Below are 21361 nucleotides of genomic sequence, written 5' to 3' on the forward strand. Positions count from 1 at the left end.
TATTCTCGACAACAAACTCTTCGAGTTGTTGCGAATTAGCTTTCGCGCTTGTAGCAAGGATATGACGTATTCGTCCTCTTTTAAACTTTGAGAGATTGTAAATATCGTGTTCTTCTTTGCAAACTTAATGGTGTCACTCGAAAGTTCTTTCAATAGCATACCGTAGTCAGGTTTCTGCACTTCACGATCATGATTTGCTTGCTTCCTCTCAACATTGCCGGGTGTCGTCGTACCGTGACAAATATAAGAGCGATGCTTACGAAACTCGACATTATTAAGGAAATTACGAACACGGCGATAGTCATGCTCTTATTGTTGCTCGTCAGGCAAGATTTGGATTTGAATGTAGTTAAACCCAAATAGTTAACGGCGAAAAGTTGATATCGTTCAATGAACAAATTATATAATTTGTTTCTGGCTACAGGTCCTGCAGAAGAAAGGAATCCTGATTTTGCTGACGCATTGCGTCAGTCTTTCTAGATTAACTACGCTTGATTGGACGTTACTGGTAAATTAAGGATACGTATCTGAATCCGACAAAGTGAAATACATTTTCGACTTCCCTCGTGAGGAAATTTCACAATTGTAACGGTATTACGAGATCGATGGCGATCGTCGAGAACGTTTAATTTAAATGGCTTAAGTAAATTGATTGGTTGCCAAAAATGTTGCAATTGATACGAATTATCTCTATTATACTGGACAGAATTATAAGAGATGAATTTAAAATAATTGTCGCTGTTGGAGTTACACAATCGTGATATCAGCACTAATCATATTCGGCATAGCAAAAAGTTTTGAACATAAAAAATTTGCCGGCTTGTTTGGGAGGCGAGCTACAAGTCAAGGATTTTCTCACTACAGTTGGATAATTTTTCATCATATCTTGCATCCATTTGGCTGCAATAATAATGTCACAATTGTTATCTAGATCGAAATAGGAATATCGCTAAATTATTGAACAGACTTTCAGTAGTGACATAGGGACAATAATAGTATCAGTATCAACAAATACTGACAAATCTTTACTGAATTGTGATATATGTATAAGAAAATTTAATAACTTTACACACTTCAAAGTAACAATACGATGTATTCAGTAGTTAATTGTCCAATAACGACAATATAATATTTTGGATACAATGTTCGCTATGCTTTTAATTTAAATTCTTCTTCTCTATTTACGTAAATTTAATTAAAGCGTTTAAAGCAATATTGAAACCTAGAAATACCTTTTTCTCTAGAGTGAAATAACAGAATATTTCTTTGACATTGCTTATATATTATACACTATTACGTGATGCAGTTCGATCGATACGTCGTAGGATATTCTGATATCTAGTCTGGAATCTATATTTGTGTTCGACACTGATTAATGTAATCTCATGCACTTGTCGATACATATCTCATATCGATTATCGATGCAATGTTGCTAAAGAGGAACTTCGATAAATTATCCTATGTTCCAATTAACTCACATAACATTCATCATATAAAAATATCTGTTTTTATATTTCATATCTATTTCATAATCTATTTAAAAAAACATAACTTAATGAATAAAAGCCAAAGGTAAAATTAAATAAAAATAATAACAAATGCTGCTTCTGCTTATATCATTTTTATTCATTTGAAAGTTTCACATATACACGTTAATCATTAACGACATAATAAACAATGACATATAGACATTAGAATTTGAGTAGCGAGTCGCGAGTCGGTAAGGGAAAAATGTTTCATAATACATACATATCACGTAATAATTATTATATAATGGCTATATATATTTAACATTATGTATAGACATATACAGACGAAGTTCGTGTATGTGTGTCGTATAGTAACCATATATATTTATATATATATATAACATCAATATAACATTAGGCGTGAGTTAGTCTCGTGTACGTGTATTCGTTCAATTATGTGTGTACAAGTATACGTATCTCTGCCTAAGAGCATTTATGCCGAAAGACGTAGACGTGTGTACATCAAGAACTAATCCTTCTTTATCTAATTCCACACGAACTTTATTCTTATGTACGTAAGAATTACGTAAGACTTCTTTATTTATATAATAGAAGACAGTGAAGAAAGAAGATGAAACGCGCTCACGAGAGCACATAAGACTAACGTGTCGTGTTTCGTCCATGTAGATAGCTTCTGTAATACGTGTTGTACGCCGTGTATGTGTGCGTATAACTGGTATGTGTTAACACAGATACGAGGTTTCTGGACTCGTGCGAAGAAGCGACGTGTGAGCGAGCACCGAGATTACAAAGATACATCCTTTGATCGATAGTTAAGCTCCGTTTATCGTCCTTTCGCGTGGGTGAATTCTGGATGCGACCTGTGATCATTTCGTTTACACGTCCTGCTGATACACCTGCGTGTATATACATATATATACATGTATATATATATATATGTATACGTGTATCATCGTGTACATATGCGTTTACGCGTCTTCAGGGTATCGCGCGCTATTAAATAAAGTAAGTATGGCGGGGCGGTCGTGCGCCCGTCGGGCGTGCCGGCAACGATCCGACCACATTGTAAGACGCTGTACAAAAATATCCGTTTATAATAATTAGTAATAATAAACGGCGCGCCCGACGAGTCTAGTGCCGACTCCCAGCGATATGTCTCGACATGGTTCTGCGGGCTCGACGTTCGGCGATCTGTAATCCTTTCTGCCGCGGCCGCTGATAAGTACTCTCGTTCGCTGTGCAATGCCCGTGAAATGTTAGAACTTTGGAAAGGATTCCGCCTCTCGATTTTATTCAGTTATTATTCAAGTAGAGGTATAGAGGGGTACAGATATTAGATATGCATTGTACGAGTGCAGTGTCTTTTCGTGTATCAGCCCTTTAACAGCGTATGCCGCTATTATAATCAGCAGAAAAGATTAAAGTCGCGCAAACTCCCGTTTTCGTTTTTGTCTCTAAAAATTATCTAAAGATATGTTCTAACATTCGAGCCGGAAGTTCTTCAGTGAAGCAAATTTTTATATGTATAAGCAGTTAATTCGGAATTGGGAAAACTTTTGCCATGACGATGCTATTGTTCTATTTCAATTTGGAAACAAAAGAACAAAATTTTAAATGCGTTCCATTATTTACTCAGAGCACTAAAAATTTATAGTATTGTATGCAACGTGAGTTGTAATTTTTAGTACTTGCAATGAATTTCGGAACGCATTTTTTAGAAATAAGTGAAAACAAAAAAATCATCAATAATTTAGAATATTGTAAGAAAAATGATGAAAATATGAAATGCTTAAATGCGATGCAAAGAAGCTCTTTTACATTACATTTCTCTAACAGCAAAGTATATATTTCGAACTTCTGACTCAGATAATTATTATATTATTTTGCTAGTTTTACTTTCATATCTATCAACTTTTTTATAACTCATTGCCGTTCACACACTGCCGTTTTTTTCTTTTTAATAATCATAATTGTGTACAAGTTTTAAGGTAATCGTGCAAATATGCTCATGAATTATTCGCATGTAATTAGATAAAGAAAATTATTAAAAGGTAATATTAGATATGCCTCGTACGAATCCTAAGCTAAAGTAGGGCCTGCAGAGGATCGCATTCGGCGTATCGTTAATTCTTATTATCTAACGTATCACGATAAAATTTAACATAGCAATCACACTGAATATTGCTCGTTCAGATCTCATGTTAAAATATTTTATAACTGACAGTACAATAAAACGGAACGTGAAACTGGACGTTCCGGATTTAAATGGAAACTATAGTTACAACGCCAGTATGTGCTCGGCAGTTTTATATTTTTATCAATATAACTTCTTAGAAAAAACATCTAGTGCATATATGTATAATATATATAAGAGATATAGGTTTATATAATATATATATATCTTTTATAATCATAAAGTAATGCGTAATAATATATATATTATATGTAACATACATATATATGTATATATATATGTATATGTTAACAAATAAATTCTCTTAAATCTCGTACGTTCACGATATGTATACGATCTTTAGTCGTTACAGCTTCGTCAAGCCTTAAATCGACTTAGTTAATCAGTTTATCTTACAAGTAGATTTGGGCGTATAAATGATATGTGTACGTATGTATGTGAAATCGTCACGCGTCTCTGCCTGCACATTCGAAAGAGAACATTTTAGCTCGCGAATTAAACCTATTAGTATTAATTAAATAATTTTTTCTAGAGCACAGAGACGGTCTTGTTACATCAATCATCCAATATAGCTCACATTTATTTTTTAATTGCGTGAAATGTTGCAGTCACAATGTAATTTCTCTTTTTCCATTTTGAGTTAAAATAATTAAAGTAATAAGATATATCCTAATGTGTTTTTTTTTTTTTGAAAATTGGCTTAAAAATTATTTTGCTTATTATGTTGAAGTATAATACCGTTACTAAATTAGAAAAAAAAGATTCTAATATTTTATATATGAAAAATATTGTTAACACAAAACTGCTGTTAACACAAAAATGCAAAAATTGTATATTATTTTACGTACCAAACCGAAATGTGGAATACTCAAAAAAACTGAAATATTTTTCGGAATTCGTAGCTTTGAAATTCACTTTCGAAAAGCTTGGCTTGACGCGTCGTATAACGCATACCGGCGTCCTAATATTACGCGATGTATGCTCCTTACAATAACGTCTTAGGCTTAATTCTATAATTCTTATTTTTATACGTATCGAATAGCAAAACACATGTTACTTTCTGCGTTAGCACTGTGATCAGCACTACGTCCTGTGAACTCTACAGTTCCTGCACGATCGATCAGCCGTACGATGACGTCTTCGCTGAGAAACGCGTTCGTCGTTGGATATGCATTGTTGAATTCGCCGAACGTGTTTCGAAACGAAGCACGTAAATTATATTCTCATGTGCCACGATCTTCCATATGTAAGCGGATATTATTGTTAGCAGACGAGAAATATTTTAAACACAACAGACGGATATTATTATGCTTTTACGATTATTTGTGTCTTGCGTCTTGCGATCATCGCGAACACGTGTATGCGTTTCCTTCGGCAAGATGATGCAATTTTAGTGCACATGTGAGCTGCCGCGGCGCGAAGTAACCGAGTCGTAAAGCGAACGCAACGAGGCGTTTGAATAACCGCGTTTGTGCTCTACCGCCTTTGACAAGTGTCGGTTTCCTGTTGAGAGTATCGTTGGGAATATTACGTGTCATCAGCACAGTCGTTATCTCATTTCGCGCAGCCGGGTCTTTGCGAATCGAGTTAAGTATTGGGGCGATCTCAAGATGTTAGCGACTACCGTGTGCAGAAGCATTCTAGCAGAAAAGCTGATAAAAGATGAATGTTACTATTTTTCTATTTTTTTTTATTTTTTTTTATTTTATTTAATTTTTGACTCATTTTATTTCCTAATCAGTGTGTCTTAACCAACGAGAATCATTTATGATATAATTTTAAACAGAAAAGTCGACTGACCTACTTTTGGACAATTTGTTCTTAATAAATATAAAGTGATATATCTGTTCGGATAATTGCTGTAAATTTCTAAAATCTGAACAAGATCTTGAACAAGTAAAAATAATAGCCATTTCCGATAAAGTTGTGAAAGATCGTGATACATGGGAAATAGCGTACGGATGATATCGATTATTCGTGTTCAACAGGAACGCATTGATATGTATATAACGAGTGGTCCGGAATCTGACTTCCGGCTACTCGAATCCGCTAGTGAGTATACTACGCCTCGCGCCGCGAGCTTAACGGATAACCACGAAATAATTGGCAACGATGCTGATATGTAACGTTCTGGTGAAGAAAACTCGCGCGCTCCTCGCGAGCGAGAATTCTACGGTCCACTGGTCGATCGTTCGATCGACGTTTGTTCCTAGCAATCGCTCAGATCCTATACCATCGAACTACATAAACGAGTGATACCTCGCTGCTACCACAGTAAGAATTAAAGATATGTATCTTATTAGTCTTTTTATTCGGTAAAAGGCTTTTCGACGAATCATCAGAAGCAGCATGAGGGGGCGCGGGTTCATTGCTTAGTTTTTGTAGCTGCCGTTTGCAATTCGATCGTAAAGCATCTGAGGGGTTTATAAATAACAATGATATTATCAGAAATTAATCCACCATCGCGTAGCAAATACATCTTCTACACACCGTTCATTACATTAATGTCTAGCGATCCTGCGACATTCTGATTTCAATATGCAGGAATTGAAAGAATTGCTCTTGATACTTACTGCGATCTAACTTACCGCAGCGATTAACTTTTTAACGATCATTGTACTTTTGCGAATTGTATTTCATGGGCTTGATCAAACACGCGGCGAATAAAATCAGACTTATGGCGTACGGTGGACATTAAAAACTTTATCGCGAGAGAGAATCGATTCATATTACGACATTAAATAATTTAAAAACGGCGCTGAAAAGAAATTCAGATGTGTATCGATTCGATTGAAACAATGTACAAATATTTCGGCAAGCTTTCTTGCGAACAACAAAGATAGATTGTCGTACTGAAGACTAATCGAATTGAGTGATCGACAAGGGGCGTTTCGGAAAGGAAAGCCCCCCCGGCGAGTATCCAGAAAAATTTAAAGTACTCAGTTCTCAAATGATGGATTGTCGCGGTTACCAAATGCCACATGATTGTCCACGCGCGATCGCATCGCATGGACGCGTGTCTCTACACAAAAAAGCAACCATCGCTGTACGCATAATATACCACTCAGCACGCGAAATAGAAATACGTCCTTGCGTACCTCCTGTGGGAAATAAAGAAAAAAAGGCGGCTTCTCGAAAGGCAAAGGAATCAATCATTCCTACCCGTCGTACCGAATCGTAGCCAATCCGTTCGAATATTAATACCAGATACTCCAGGCTTCAAATCTTGTTATGATTCGGCCGATCGTGACAAACGGACATTGCGATGATGCGCCGACTTTTCGTGCCACAAATCCCTTACGCCATTTCCATATCAGGCCGCGTCTACCGCGAATGTGTTGAATTATCGCGATGGTACGTGATAAAGTGGTGTTTCAATTTCTGGCAAGAGGATGGCTATCGTGGAATCGTGACGCGTCTCCGCTATCGCGTCACGATTACCTCGAAAAGCAAGGGACCCTTCTTCTTTATAGAACTGAATAACGAAATAAAAAATGTTTAGTGATCTACGTCATTTGTGAATTCTAATAACAGTTTAATATGACAACGGCCAGTAGTATTAATCGTCCCATCGACATTGAAACGAAAAGTCGACCGTCTATCATCGCGATGCCGCGCGCCCTTGCAAAATTACACTAGAACAGCAGTAAGAACAATAAACGGTAATGTCGCATCGACATACGCTCTACAGCCGGTAGCTGACGATGAGAATTTCCCGGCGTTCTTTCCCGCGCAGCCCATCCTTTCGAGCGGGATATTCTGCACGGAGTATTCACGATGTTCCGTAAGCATCATGCAGACCGTCCGCTTCTTTGACATCATCTCGTCGTCCTTGTCGCGCAAATTCCCGAGCCACGCGGAGTACCATCGTAGCTCGCAATCGCAAATCAAAGGGTTGTCTGCGCGAGAGGAAAACAGCGGAAAAGAGACAAAATTAATAAAATTGCACGAAACGAACGGCGCTTCTATTAAAATGAAGAATTTTTGCAGAAAGGAAATTAACAAGCGCAGATATTTAATTTGGAGATTACTTTAAATATTCAATAAGATTTATATGAATAAAAAGGATATTGAAGATTTTTTGAATATATTTCGTTCGTTTTAGTGATAAGGACTTCAAGGACACTTCAGACGAAAGGAGCTGATAAAATTTCAGACTTATCGATTTACACTCGACTCGAAAAAAAGTAATATTAGTGTAAATATTATATAAAAAAAATGGTATGTTCTTTTTTTTTACCTGTCATATCGATGTGACGTAGAGTGTCAACGATGTTCTCCGTAACTTCTTCTGGGATATGTGTGAGTCTGTTGTTTTGCAAATTTAAAGTTTCTAGCGAATTTAGATTTTCGAATACCAGAGGCGGAAGTATTTTAATCCTAAAAAGATTACGTAATGATATAGAATATTTTACATAGAAAAATTGAAACGCTTTTTGACCTAAATTCCTAAGTATATGCATGGAAGAAGAGGACATTACATATTTTTCTGTAGATTAAGGAAAGTGATGGAATCTCCATAGCCCGTGAAAGCATCCTCCGGAAGTACAGTGATGTTATTTGACCGCAAATCAAGGTGGCGTAAGCGATGCAAACGTCGCAGAGCGTCGCTCGGTACCGAATGCAAATTATTATCTCCCAGTCGTAAATATTGTAGATTTTCTAGAATAGAAGATTGAAAAATTTACGAAAAAGAAACGTATTAAAAAAAGGAACATATACGTATTTAAAATATAAAAAAATAAGATCAATAAATTTCAAATTCTCTCATTAAATTTTCATGATTCGTAACTTTTTTTGTAAAATAGATTGACATTTTCATATCATGATACGAGCAACGTAACAATCAAATAATAAGACAGTGCAAATGTACGAAATATGTATATTAGAAAAAGTGATGCAAAAGTGGTGCAATAGCTAGCTTCTCTCGTTACGTGAAGAATATCAATAATGGCTCACTAAAGTTACGACACGCTCAAACGAACTTCTTTGGATGAATTATAGCTAGTTTAATAATTAAATCAAGCTACTCGTAGTGGTGAATAAACACTTGATCGAGAAAAATTTACGGAAGCATGAATCAAATACATCGTTCGACAGCTTTAATTGGATCCTTCAACATTGATGGAAATAATGTATGAGTAAAAACTTTTAAATTTAGATTTTAATAACAAATATTAATTAAATATTGATAGAATCAATAAAAGAGATATTTAGGAATAATTTTGCACAAGGAAAAAACACAACTTGCTACGATATATTGCTTCATTCAATATATTACTGTAATAAATAAAAACAATATCTTTTCACAACAGTAATACTTTGTAATTAATATCTTTTTGCTTCGCATGAAATTATCCCAAGATATGGATATATTTTTTTTATCTGTATTTATATCTTATTAATATTAGTTTGTAAAGACATTCACGTCTGACTAAATTATTTTTCTTGTTGCGTGGTTGTGGTACTCGACTGAATTGTCGATATTGTACGTTCCACACAACGCTTTGTCGAAATATTATCTTGATAGTCGAACTCGTGTTCATAGGATGCAACGAGATGAAAGGTAGTTTATAAAGTGTCGTTCGCTCGTTTATATGCACGTTCCCAAAGGAAACCGATTGCATCGCCGGCAAGCAGCCGCAGTATGCGGTAGATTTAAATGCTAAGCAGTTGTGTCGTTTGCAACGATAAATAATGTAGAACGTGATCTGCAGAGATTGGAGGAATTTTATGGTAAACTGAACACAAGACGGCACATAAATACTGCGGCTACACTATTGATATTAGACGATTTACCAGTACAAATTTAAACTATTGTCGATTAATATATATTAAAAAAAAACAAACGTGCGAGCGTTGGTTATTTCTTTGCACATTATTAATAGTTTTCTATAACAGAGAGTTTGTTGCACATGTTGAATTGTTGGCCTTTTAAATCTTTTATTAAAATAAGAAAAAGAAATGAAGAACGACATTAACATCAGTCATACTATAATTTAAACATTTTAACGTAATTTCTTTGTGTATCCGCGTTTAACAAGTTAAACACAGTTATCCCAAATTGTAACTACACTTACCCTCAAGACCGATGAACGCATTGGCATCCACATGGGTAATCTGATTTCCGTCCAGTTCCAAAGAGTTTAATTGCGTCAAGTGGGAGAATACACGCGCCGGGACTTCACGAAGCTGATTGTGCGCCAATCCTAATGAATCGAGCGCTTTCAATCCTGAAAGGGTAAAACGTTTTATCGATGAGCCCATTTCATTTAATTGTATGAAATGCTCGTTACACGTTCATTTTATAAAAGCGCTGTATTTATATGCAGATTGGATACATATGATGAATTAAAAAAGAAGTTTAATTAAAATTACAATTGTTCTGCAAAATGGAATCAATAGAAACAAAATGTTAAAAAATACGCGCCTTGTAATATAAAATATATTTTTAATTTTACCTTCAAAATCTCCCTCTTTTATGGTAGATATGCGATTCTCTTGCATTTCTAATTTTTTCAACAATTCTAACGTAGATAAAGCTTGAGTTGGGATCCTCGTGAGCTCGTTTCCGCCCAAGTTAAGTCTTTTGAGTCTTCGGCTAAAAGCGCGAGATTTATAATTATTAAAATTAGATTAGAATATATTTGAACCTAGTTTATATATACATGTATGTATATGTTAAAATAATGTCTATTTGAAGCTTCTCGAAACTATGAAGAATTTCATTCAGAGTAGCAAAATTAGGAATTTAGTTAGATTAAAACAAAATTAGATTATTCTAGATTAGTTATTAACTAAGGAAATACATCTTCAAGTTTCATTCCTAATTTTTCTTTATAAAAAAGCTCTTTTCGACTTGGGTGTTTTTTATTTATTTGGAACTTATGAAAATAGTAAACAAGGCCAACTTACTTATCGAGTCCTTTGAATGCATCTGCTTCTATAGTGGAGATCTTGTTTTCATAAAGGGTAAGGATTTCGAGTGTGTCGAGACCTTCAAAAGCTCTACCGTGGATGGCTGTGATTTTATTACGGTTTAAATTCAAAATCAAAAGATGGTGGAGATCTCGTAACGCAACGGAAGGGACACTACCCAACGAATTTTGGGAGAGATCCAACTGTGTCAATGCTGATCCTGTAAGGAAGTGGTATCATTTGAGTCTGCATTTGCAATGTTGCTCATAAATCTGGCGCATAAATTTGACCAATGCTTTCCAGTATTTCTTATTAAATTAAACGTAATAATTTTATTTTACTATTTAACGAATGTTTTGTTAATTTAATTACTCGTATTTAATAAAACGTAATATATGTGTAAATTTGACATTACTTGTAATCATGTTTTAATAGAAAAGATATTTTAAATATAATATTGTCAAGATTTGTATTAAAATAAATGCAATTATATAAAAAATTTTTTTTAATTTGCTAAATTTATGATGCTTAATAAACTTTAATTTATTAAATAATATTAAAAAGTATATGAAAAATTTTGAAATAGGGAAGGTCTACTTAAATACTTAGATATATGCACCCGCATTTGAATGGAAATTATTTAGTAATAAAAAAATATCTAGTTTTTAAAAAAACTTGATATATTTTTAATATTGATAAAGTTTAAAACTTGCCCCTCATTATTTGCAATAGCCGCACTCCACTCTTTTTTGACCATTATTTCTCTTAATTTTTTATTACCGCATATCCTCATGACATATTGTTTTATTTATAACTTTATTGAAATTATTTTACGTTTTATGGAGACAGAAAATGATTATTTCACCAAACGTAAAATGTTTTGCTACACTGACTAATAGCGCGAAGTGTCGAATTCTTCTTATTTTATGTACAAATAATTAATTTGTTGTAAAACATACAACGCGAGTGTCTGGCTGGAAAATAACATTTTCTATGTTTAATGTGCTTTCGACGTTACAAGTTAATGCAATCGAGTGATGTCGCGCCGAGACGCCTCGCAATATTGCATTCTCATTAATGTCTCCGTACACGCGATATGGTTATCTTCGCGTATCTCAAATACGTCAGGTGTAAAAAGAATGTATTTTCCAGTCCTTTATAGTAATTTATTCCGAATCTGCGTGGCCGCAAAGGCGATGTAGCGATCAAGTTAGTCTAGGAGAGATTATTTCGTAAAATATTTAAAAGCAAATCAAATTTGCAAACGACTTTAACGTGGATTTTGCGTGACATACTGAGAGCTTCAATATTGGCTTTAATAAGAAACTGATTTTAACTCCACGTTGATGAGTTTTTTTTTAAAGAACAAGTACCGTTACGCGCCATAAAAAATATTACATGGAATGGGAAAGTATTATATAGTGCATGGAATAGTAGAAAACTTTTTTTATTACTTCTTTATTGCTGGTTACGATGTACTTTGAAAATTAGAACATTGAATATTAAATAGATTATGGGTCTTAATCGCGTGAATTAAATTTTTATTATCTAATTATCTGTTATTTAATTCTTTTTAGAAATTATTTCTAAATAATTCTAAAAATTTGAATATTTGCATATATAAAGATTTGAATTACGTAAAAGTTTATAATTTAATGAATAAAATTATCATGAAATAAATATCTTAATAATCTATAAAAATATTTAGATATTTAGATATTTAGTATTTAGTGTGTTATATATACATTTAAAATTATATTTATTTATAATAAAAATGCTCGCGTGTGATTGATAGCAGCTATCCATTAGTGAACTCTTTAACTTTTAACCTTTTGCAATCCCGTTGAGGTAACTCAACATTCGGCAATCCATCATATGGTTTTTTTAATACTGTTTTTCGAAACGTAATAATGAGCATTTTATATTTTTTGGAATTTTTATGAAAAATCCCAAACATTCGTAAATATCACTAGGCTAAACTGAGATAAAACTAAAACAAAGTTTAAAAAACATAATGTTTGCATATTTATGGAAATTAATTTCAATTTCACAAACAAAATTTATTTTATAAATCATCATACTTGTTTTACATTTTATATTTTACGTTTCAAACACAAATTATATCTATATAGATTTCATATCATTCATGTTTCTATTTTTCTCCCGAAAAAAGAAGTGACAATCTCTAGCTTTCTTTCGCGCATTTCATTAACTCGTCTATAAGCGAACATTATCCGTGTACTCACCAATAGAACTAAGGGAAGATTCCTCGAGCACTGCGAGGCTACTATTATGGATGGTGAGGTGGCGTATGTCGAGCCCGAGGAACACGTATCCCTGCAACTTGGGCAGGGTGTTATGCCTGAGCCTAAGATAGAATATCACGAGGTTCGGCCTTCCCTTAAGCACGGCCATGGCCTTGGTGATGTGTGTCAGGTCGGTGATCTCACATACAATGTCCAGGCCGGATTTCTTCACGCTGCAGTAACAGGGCGCGATCTCGCCGTGGGACGGACAGACCTGCGACGTTTGCGCTAAGCTCGTCGCCAGAATGAGGCAGAGCAACCACACCAGCCGCCACACATCCGACAGAGCTTGCTCCCTCATTTTTCGTGCGACTCCACACTTCTCCCCCACGACTTTGTCACAATGGCCGACGCTCCCGTACCTTACTTTCGCCCCCCGTGTCTATCCCGCTGGCGTTCACTCTTGCTTTCTGTCGGCCACACGCCTCTTTCCAATCTATTCCACGCGCCGTCTCCGTTTCTGTACCTGCAGCCTGCTACTTAGCCTCTGCTCTTCTCATATCCATTATTCGCTCTGCCACGGTGTACCAGTACACCGAGTCTGCAAGTAAACGGAAGCTTGGTAAATTGAAGGTTGACAGGAAACATTTCAATACTCGAAAACAGGAAATGTGATATAAATATAGCATATTATCTTGAACTATTTCCTCTGATAAAAAGCCAATAGAAATCGCATAAAGTTTATTGAATAAAATAGATTTTAATTTTTAATGATAATATCAGTGAAATATTGTCCACCTATCTATCAATGCATTATTCATCGAAAGGCAGCGAATAGTCTAGATTTCAATGCTGTACTTCCAGCTATCAATCAGTGGTCTGTCTTTCAATGATAATACATTGATTTAGGTCAGTGAGAGTACCCCCATCTTAATTGAAATCACTAAAAGATAGTGAATAGTTACTCATGATCGTAGTTGCAAGTGAGAGTATGAAAATAATAAAAAAAATGTTTATTGATTCAACAATTACTTTGTTTATTCAAACGTAACGTGTTTTTGTACAACTCGTTCAAAATACGAGTGTTGGCATAGAAAATACCGTGGTACAATATATTGCTGCAATAGTGCAACGTTCAATTTCCTTCAGTTTAATGTTTATCCAATTAACCGTATTGTTTATATAGAAATGGAAGATGGATATTCACTGGAATGCTTGCTAGTGCAGTACAGGATATATATTTTGGCACAAAGTAGTAATTGTGTATACGAGCGGCATTCTAATCACGTTAGTATACTACAAACTTATAATACGAAAATATTCGTGCGTAATAAACATCAAAGCAATTATTGCTTATTAGCAGTTGCGTGAAACTTACGCGCAGTCGTTAATTGTGTGGTAACATTAAATTTTAGTATTCATTAAAGGAGTTAAAAACGCTATTATCATAATATCTATAAAAATCTGACATCGAAAATTAACAAATCACTTTTGCATATGTGTTTGTTAACTTATATGGGCACTTTGCAAGACTATGTGAATGAACTATCTAAAATAAATATATTTTTTCTTTTCGGGTAGATTTAAAATTCACTGTTTAAAAATTTATAATTCAAGAGAGAAATAATTTTATATTGGAAATAGATGAATTTAAACTTTTTTTTAAATTATTAAAATTACGATGTAAATAATGAATACTAGCAGCACTTCAAATAGGAATATATTAATAGTTTATTTTTTAGTATATTTTTATCAACTAGATTTTGTTCTAATCCAAAAACGAAATTTTATCTTTTTTTAAGAATTAAATGGTTAAATGTTTGTCAAGGTAAAAACCAACTTCGGTTTATCCTTGATGCTGCTGTACATGTTTTAATGTTAATACACGTGTTTATCTTGCGATCAGCTTGCGATGTTGTAACGCGTCCTGTTATATTGCTTTATTAACAATTTGCGCTTACCGAGCCATGCGGCGACTACCGTATCTTCTTCTAGCTCGTAATATACTCAACGGAAGACGCAAAACAGAGTGACGATGCGTACTCGCGTGATCACTAGGCATCGCTTTTATGTCGCTGTATGAATAATAATTTAATCGATTATAGCTAATCTATCGCAGGCGCGCAATACCGACATCTTCTCGAGTATTCTCTCATCCTTGTTGCGTAACAAATACAGCGATCAGCAAAGTTTGTAGATGCTCACGAGAAAACTTCTCAACTCGGGAAATAAACGCGCTTCAGCGCATTGCAATCTGAAGTGGGTCAAACTCACTTGGTGCACAAGTATCGGAATCACTCTACCGAGATGATATTTCAGGGATTTTTGGTTCACAATTGCGAAATAGTGCCGAGATCGTCACGCAACGAATGTGTTCACTATTACAATCGCAGCTCACGATTTCATTGGTGCTCGTGAATGATTTATTTCCCCGATAAACACCTTTCACCTACGTGCACCACCTACGTGGCCGCAAACCCGATCGACAAAATCGCCACAGAGCATCCGCTACCACCCACGAAGTAATCACTCACTTCTCCATTTGGTAGTAATATTCGCATTGTTGTCTATCTGGCGCAATTGCGCCGCGAGAATAGCGCTCCCTAATTGCGTCACGATGTTATCGTCGTTTTGTAGACAGTTATTGACAGGCTACATCAGCGACGGAATCAATCCCTCATTAGTTTTCCCGGGAGAAACACATCTACGCTGTATGACGCGCACATCGATGTCCGATACACAATTCCCTCGAATCCATTGTCGGAACTACAAGGCACGATTGATGCGATCCAGGCGGATATAGAAGTTATTCGTAATGATTCACGATAAAGCCACAGCAAAATATCGACAGCGAAGCTATCGCTAAGACTCGTCTCCTGGCCAAGACGCGAAAGCGTTACAATTTACAGAGCCGAGCTCTCCGCTGCGTTGCTGGTGACCGGGTGTCCGTTGGCATTATCATTGCCCGACTAATGGACCCCTTCCGGTAAGGGATCATGGGATCGCGACCGCGAGATTACACTGACCAACATTATTGTTGCGCGCTTACAATCGCCCACGGCAGCAAATCAAGTGTTTCGTGTAAAGAATTTGTAACTACGAGGGAAAAGTAGAGATTAACGAGAATTTTAATACCACGATTTACGAGTATTACGTAAAAACGTCACGCTAATGTCTCGGTAATGCTCTTTTATCGTCTTTGTCAACACAAGCCTCTTGCATCTTCTGGTAGAAATTTTCTTGGAATAGCAATATTGAAAATTAAAATGTGAAACGATGTGAGACGCGCATTACATACGTAAACAACGATACACTTATTGCTATTTTTAACGCTTACATCATTTGAAAGATTACGTTTGAACTGTGATAGTACTGTGTTGACTGATTCTTGTAATAACTTCAGGGAGCATAGTTTAGACTCTGTAAACAGTAACAGAAGAATAATGCAAACGAAACGAATTAACTTCTTTTTACTTTGGAATGCAAATTTCTTTTTTTTACGTTTTGTATATACAAATTTGCATGAGTAATTTCGACATATCAGCTCTGTTAATTCCATAAACGAAACGAATGGATGGATGCGAGTATAAATTTGTACTCAGGAAATATAAAGTTTTAACACAAATGTCATCAGTAAAATGAATGAGTTCATACTCTGGCTGTAAAAGCATACATGGACCAGATATATGTTTGTACTATATATACAAGTATGTATCATATATTTGGAAGTAGAAATGCTATTATTTACTTTCTTATATATTCCAAATTTAAATTATTCAATATTCCATTATATTCCAAAGAAATTTGTAATAACATTACCATTTTCGAGTTACTCATGTTCGAACATATCTTCCTATTATCTGTCCAAATAGTCTTGCAAATTAAATTTGGCAGATATTGTTTTTGGATCGGATAATTAGTTTTATTAAAAGACAAGTCGATCAATAATTATCAAGTTATGTCGTAATTACTTTATTATTGAGTTTATGATTGCGGGGAGAATTATTACATTATTACATTATATGCATTATTATTCCGAGCATAAAGGTCTTCACATATGTTTTTTTAGAAGGACAATAGATGTATTGCACAATGCTAATTGAGTCCGGTAATGAGCTCGCGGAGAGGACAGTACTAAAAACTTTCAGCTTTTAGCTGCTGATTTCTTTTAGGAATAACGATTTTGCGCAATATCTGTTAAATTCTGTTCTTATTCAATATAATAAATATAAAATTTAAAATGTTATCGATATGCCACGACTGAGAATTAAATAAAAGTTCTAATTCACGCAATGGAACGGAACCGCGTTGTCGAGATAAAAGTTGACGAGAAAATAAATGCTAAAGAGAAATGTGGTAGTAGACGTAACGATTAATCCCTTTCCGCAAATTTTCATAATTTATAAATGACAAATAATAATCGCACCGTACATTCGCTTAATATGCGAACCGTACATTCGCTTAATATAAATTTTGCAATGCACGTTACAAACTGGATTTGATGCACAATATGCTTTTGCTTTTAGCGCGGTGCTTCTCAAAGCACGAATTGTGATTAGTGATAAAGCTTCGAGGAAATAATGTGGGCCCGAGAACGAGTAATTAGCACATCGAACATTAGGACGAGGGGGACGAGGTGCGAGTCGCCCTTTCGGTTAACCAGTTGACGTCGCCCAAATCGATTCGTCTTCGCTTGCCCGACAATAGCTCGCCTCGCTTTGTTTGTACGGCGGTTGGCGTAGAATAAATTGTACAATCTAACGAGAGAGAGAGAGAGAGAGAGAGAGAGAGAGAGAGAAACATTCTGTTAAATTGAATGACGTCGACACTTCGATAATGCCGGTTGCAGCAAACGCGGTTTTTTTCTTTTTCCTAATCAAAATGCGCTTATGCGATTGATTTTTGTCTTAAGCAATAAAAAAGAAAAGAAGAGAAACCATGAAATTTAATCTAATAATTATAATCTCAAATATTACCATATTTTTTAAATAACACCATACAGAAAAAATGATGCTTTTAACTTGCGATTAACGCAGAACAAAGTGGGATGTTTATAACTCATATGACTTATAATTCCAACAAATTTTCAATTTTACTACTTTACGATTAAATTACCTAATCATACTCCATGTAATTGGAATTGTCCGCTTACCTTCTTAGCAGTACCGAACAGATGCTTTTAGTTTGATTGGCAAGATTCGCAGAAAATTTTATAATATTCTTATCTGATATATATTTCATGTAATATGATATAATTATATTTTATATAATAATGATACGCATGCTTCTTACTCGAATATCCGATGAAATGTGAATAAAGTAAAGGCAACTTACTTTGCTCTTTTCTTATTATTTTTAGAAACTTATAATGATCACAAAATGTTTCTCTTCGCCTCAATTAATGCAGTTTCATATGTTTTTGCAATTGTGTGGCGTGACCCCATGGCTTCGATCATGTTTCCGATTTCATTATATTATCGTACCACAATCCCCGTTATCTCACTGCGAGAATCAAAACCAGATGTTCTACTTCCAGTTGAATTATTACGATTCGATTCGCATCAAATTCTTGGACTGCGGCTTAAATAAACCCTTAGCATGCGTCGGCAGTTAAATATATGATGAGCTCGTTAGGCTTTATTAGCATACATTGCGTGCGATTAACATGCATCGCTGGATGCATTGACGCATGCAATGAAGATCGATGCCATGCGTTTACGTAGAAGCAAATTGACAGCGAATGTGTCGCATACGATCAATATGCATTACGACCAATGAAATCAAATGATTGTTTTTTGAAATATTTTTATTGTTTCATGCTCGCAGCGATACGATGCTGACTAGCCAACGAATAATCGTATGCTTTGTAACTACTGCAAATTCGGGATCCATGATATTTAGATTCGTTCTGCCCATGTAAATTGTAAATTGTAATTATAGAGAAGCACTCAACTCTTCCGAAAGAATAACAAATTTCAATTTTGCATGCTCTCTTTGTTTTCTTGCCATAACATTCGTATTTGATCCGCTACTAGGAATTATTAAAACTGTTAAAATATGATGACAAGAAAACCCAACAAAAAAGTCCAGATCACTATTAAAGTGATAAAACTAAATATTTACCAATTATGTTAATAATTGTTTTATTTCATTATTTAATATCTCATCTGTTTTAATGATTTTTGTCATTTGGCGTAATTTAATAGAAAATCCGATTTTCATTATAAATGTAGACTGGATGTCTTAATTAGTCTCTAATGTATATTTATAATTTGAATTAGATGATGTAGTAAATTCAATATTTGAACAAAACACATTTGCGCGCGCACACACACACACACACACACACACGCACACGCACGCACGCACGCACGCACGCACGCACGCACGCACGCACGCATATGAAGAGTTTCCTATAAAAACCAAACAAGTCTATTTTTTATAAATCTGGGTTATGGAATTGAGCCAATTCATCAGTAGCGTCATATTGTAAACACTTTTATTCTGACAAGAATCAAATAAAAAACAAGAGATATAAATGTAAATAAATAAAATTTAAATAAATAAATGTAAAATTCTTGCAAGAACCAAACAAGTTTAGATATTTTTTTATTTTTATTTTTTTAATAGATACCCAAAATAAAATGTTGAAATCTACAATTTGTTTCTTATACATTTTATATGCCTTTAGAAAAATTATTGTACTATACTATAATGAACGGTTTGAAGATGAGAAGTTTTTGGTTTTCGGAAAATTTAACTTTTCAAGCTTGATTAGCTTTTGTAGGAAATTTCTCTCTGTATATACAATATATGTATATGTGTCACTAGGCATTAACTAGTTAATAATCCCAAATGATCTCATCTCCAAGGAGCTGTGTCGCATTTGGCGAGTAGATTCGAACGTCGGAATACCTAAGCTTGATTGGATATTTGCATAAATCTTTTATGCATGTCGCGTAGGCTTTAAGTCGCAGCATCGCAGCAAGAGAAATATCCCGCGAACTCGCAATGTTCTTAGTTCGTGAAATCATTTCCGGAATTGTCCGCTATTCCGGCGTCTCGGTCGCGAAATGAAAGAGACAGGCGCACTCTGCTTTTCCGTCCTCTCGCGCCAGTATTTTTCCTTCCAGTCAAGGAAAAGCTACTTTACTTCCAATCCGGAAATCGCTAAACTTCGTGTCCGTTTCACGAATGTCGCTGCTTCCGCTGTGTACACAACTTTTACACACACACACACACACACACACACACACACACACACACACACACACACACACACACACACACACACTAACAGCGTTCCATCTATAATTGAATCGTCTATCTTTTCGCGCTGCCAGAAGTTGAAGAACTATCTGCCGAGCGACAATTCGGTGCGATGTCGCGGACAAAGATCTTCATAAGTAACGCTGCGCCAATGGAGAAAGCAAATCTCGCAGGACCATTAAATCGTTGGCTTTGCAAATACTGCTGCCTGAAATGTGGGCAGATTGGAACTTTCCAAAAACGCGCTCCGCCATGTTTCGCCGTAAGGAGATTACGTGGAAGATTATGGTCCGGACTCCCTTTGCTGAACACACGTGGGAAATACGTTATTCACATTTCCCTTCGCTCGCCGTTTCAGCCGTTTCTAGCCCCAATTAACTCGACTTGCCTTTATATTAACGCTTGCGGATATTACGTTCGCGCGAGCATATCAATTCGCGAAGGCTCCACATCTCGGCTGAAACTTACGATGCACATTAATCTTTCTTATCCTTTCTGTAACGTTTTGCATGCGGAATTTGTACAATGCAGAACAGTTGATAACGTATCTGAAGATTAAAAACGGGCGGGGATGTATATTTGTGAAACGGCGAATTATCCCGTACGTTTCTTTTATATCCGGAGTGAGTTTTATTAATACCTGTATTAATACATGTATCTGTATTGAAATAATATTGATGTATGTTACTTCATTCTCCAATGCGGTAAATACCGTTTTGTATGCATATCCGTCCGTCTGCTTTTACTTCGGCATAATCGGACCAGTGCTCGACAATATGCACATGCAGAAAGATTGAACACCATTGATATCCGGCGGATATTTCGTGCCGGCGGATTATTTTGAAATTAGGTTCATAAAGAGGAGCGGAAGAGTAGTGCCTATTCACTGGAGCGTGTATTTCGCGATTATCGTACAACTTGCAACGTTATTCACTGTTGGAATGTTCTCGGATGTTCTCGGCAGAGCCGTATGTGCCGTCGGCGCATCTGCCGCGAAATATGGGAATGCGAAACGTCGAATGCACTTCTCGCATCGTGGCATCCGAATGCGCCATGCAAGGCTGAACTCTCGGTAATGCTCTCCGAGTAACTTGAATTTGCGATTCACTTTTAATTCTGCAGGAGACTATACGGTGTATTCACCTTTATTAACCCCGCGGCGGCGTGGCGAGATGCGAATTCTGAGTATTTTGTTTCGGACACAACAGGTGAAAAACTCTCGGGCTTGCATTACATTTTCCAAC

General features: G+C 35.5%; 1 protein-coding gene across 5 annotated transcripts in view; it reads right to left on the minus strand.

Moving 5' to 3' along the window:
* Positions 1-1605: 1605 nt before the first annotated feature.
* Positions 1606-21361, minus strand: part of LOC105193775 (leucine-rich repeat-containing protein let-4) — a 109048-nt gene continuing 89292 nt past the window's right edge. For 4 of the 5 annotated variants that reach the window (XM_011158380.3, XM_026135419.2, XM_011158364.3 and 1 more), the window contains 7 exons: positions 12849-13449; positions 10600-10822; positions 10146-10285; positions 9765-9917; positions 8166-8346; positions 7925-8064; positions 1606-7583 (listed from right to left, as the gene is read on the minus strand). In XM_011158380.3, coding sequence (XP_011156682.1) covers positions 7315-7583; positions 7925-8064; positions 8166-8346; positions 9765-9917; positions 10146-10285; positions 10600-10822; positions 12849-13209 — 1467 coding nt within the window. In that variant the 5' untranslated portion in view covers positions 13210-13449 and the 3' untranslated portion in view covers positions 1606-7314. Of the gene's footprint in view, positions 7584-7924; positions 8065-8165; positions 8347-9764; positions 9918-10145; positions 10286-10599; positions 10823-12848; positions 13450-14809; positions 15809-21361 lie in introns of those variants that run through there. The other variant, XM_011158371.3, reaches the window with a different exon arrangement.

Source organism: Solenopsis invicta, chromosome 2 (assembly GCF_016802725.1).
Source record: "Solenopsis invicta isolate M01_SB chromosome 2, UNIL_Sinv_3.0, whole genome shotgun sequence".
NCBI classification, from domain to species: domain Eukaryota; kingdom Metazoa; phylum Arthropoda; class Insecta; order Hymenoptera; family Formicidae; genus Solenopsis; species Solenopsis invicta.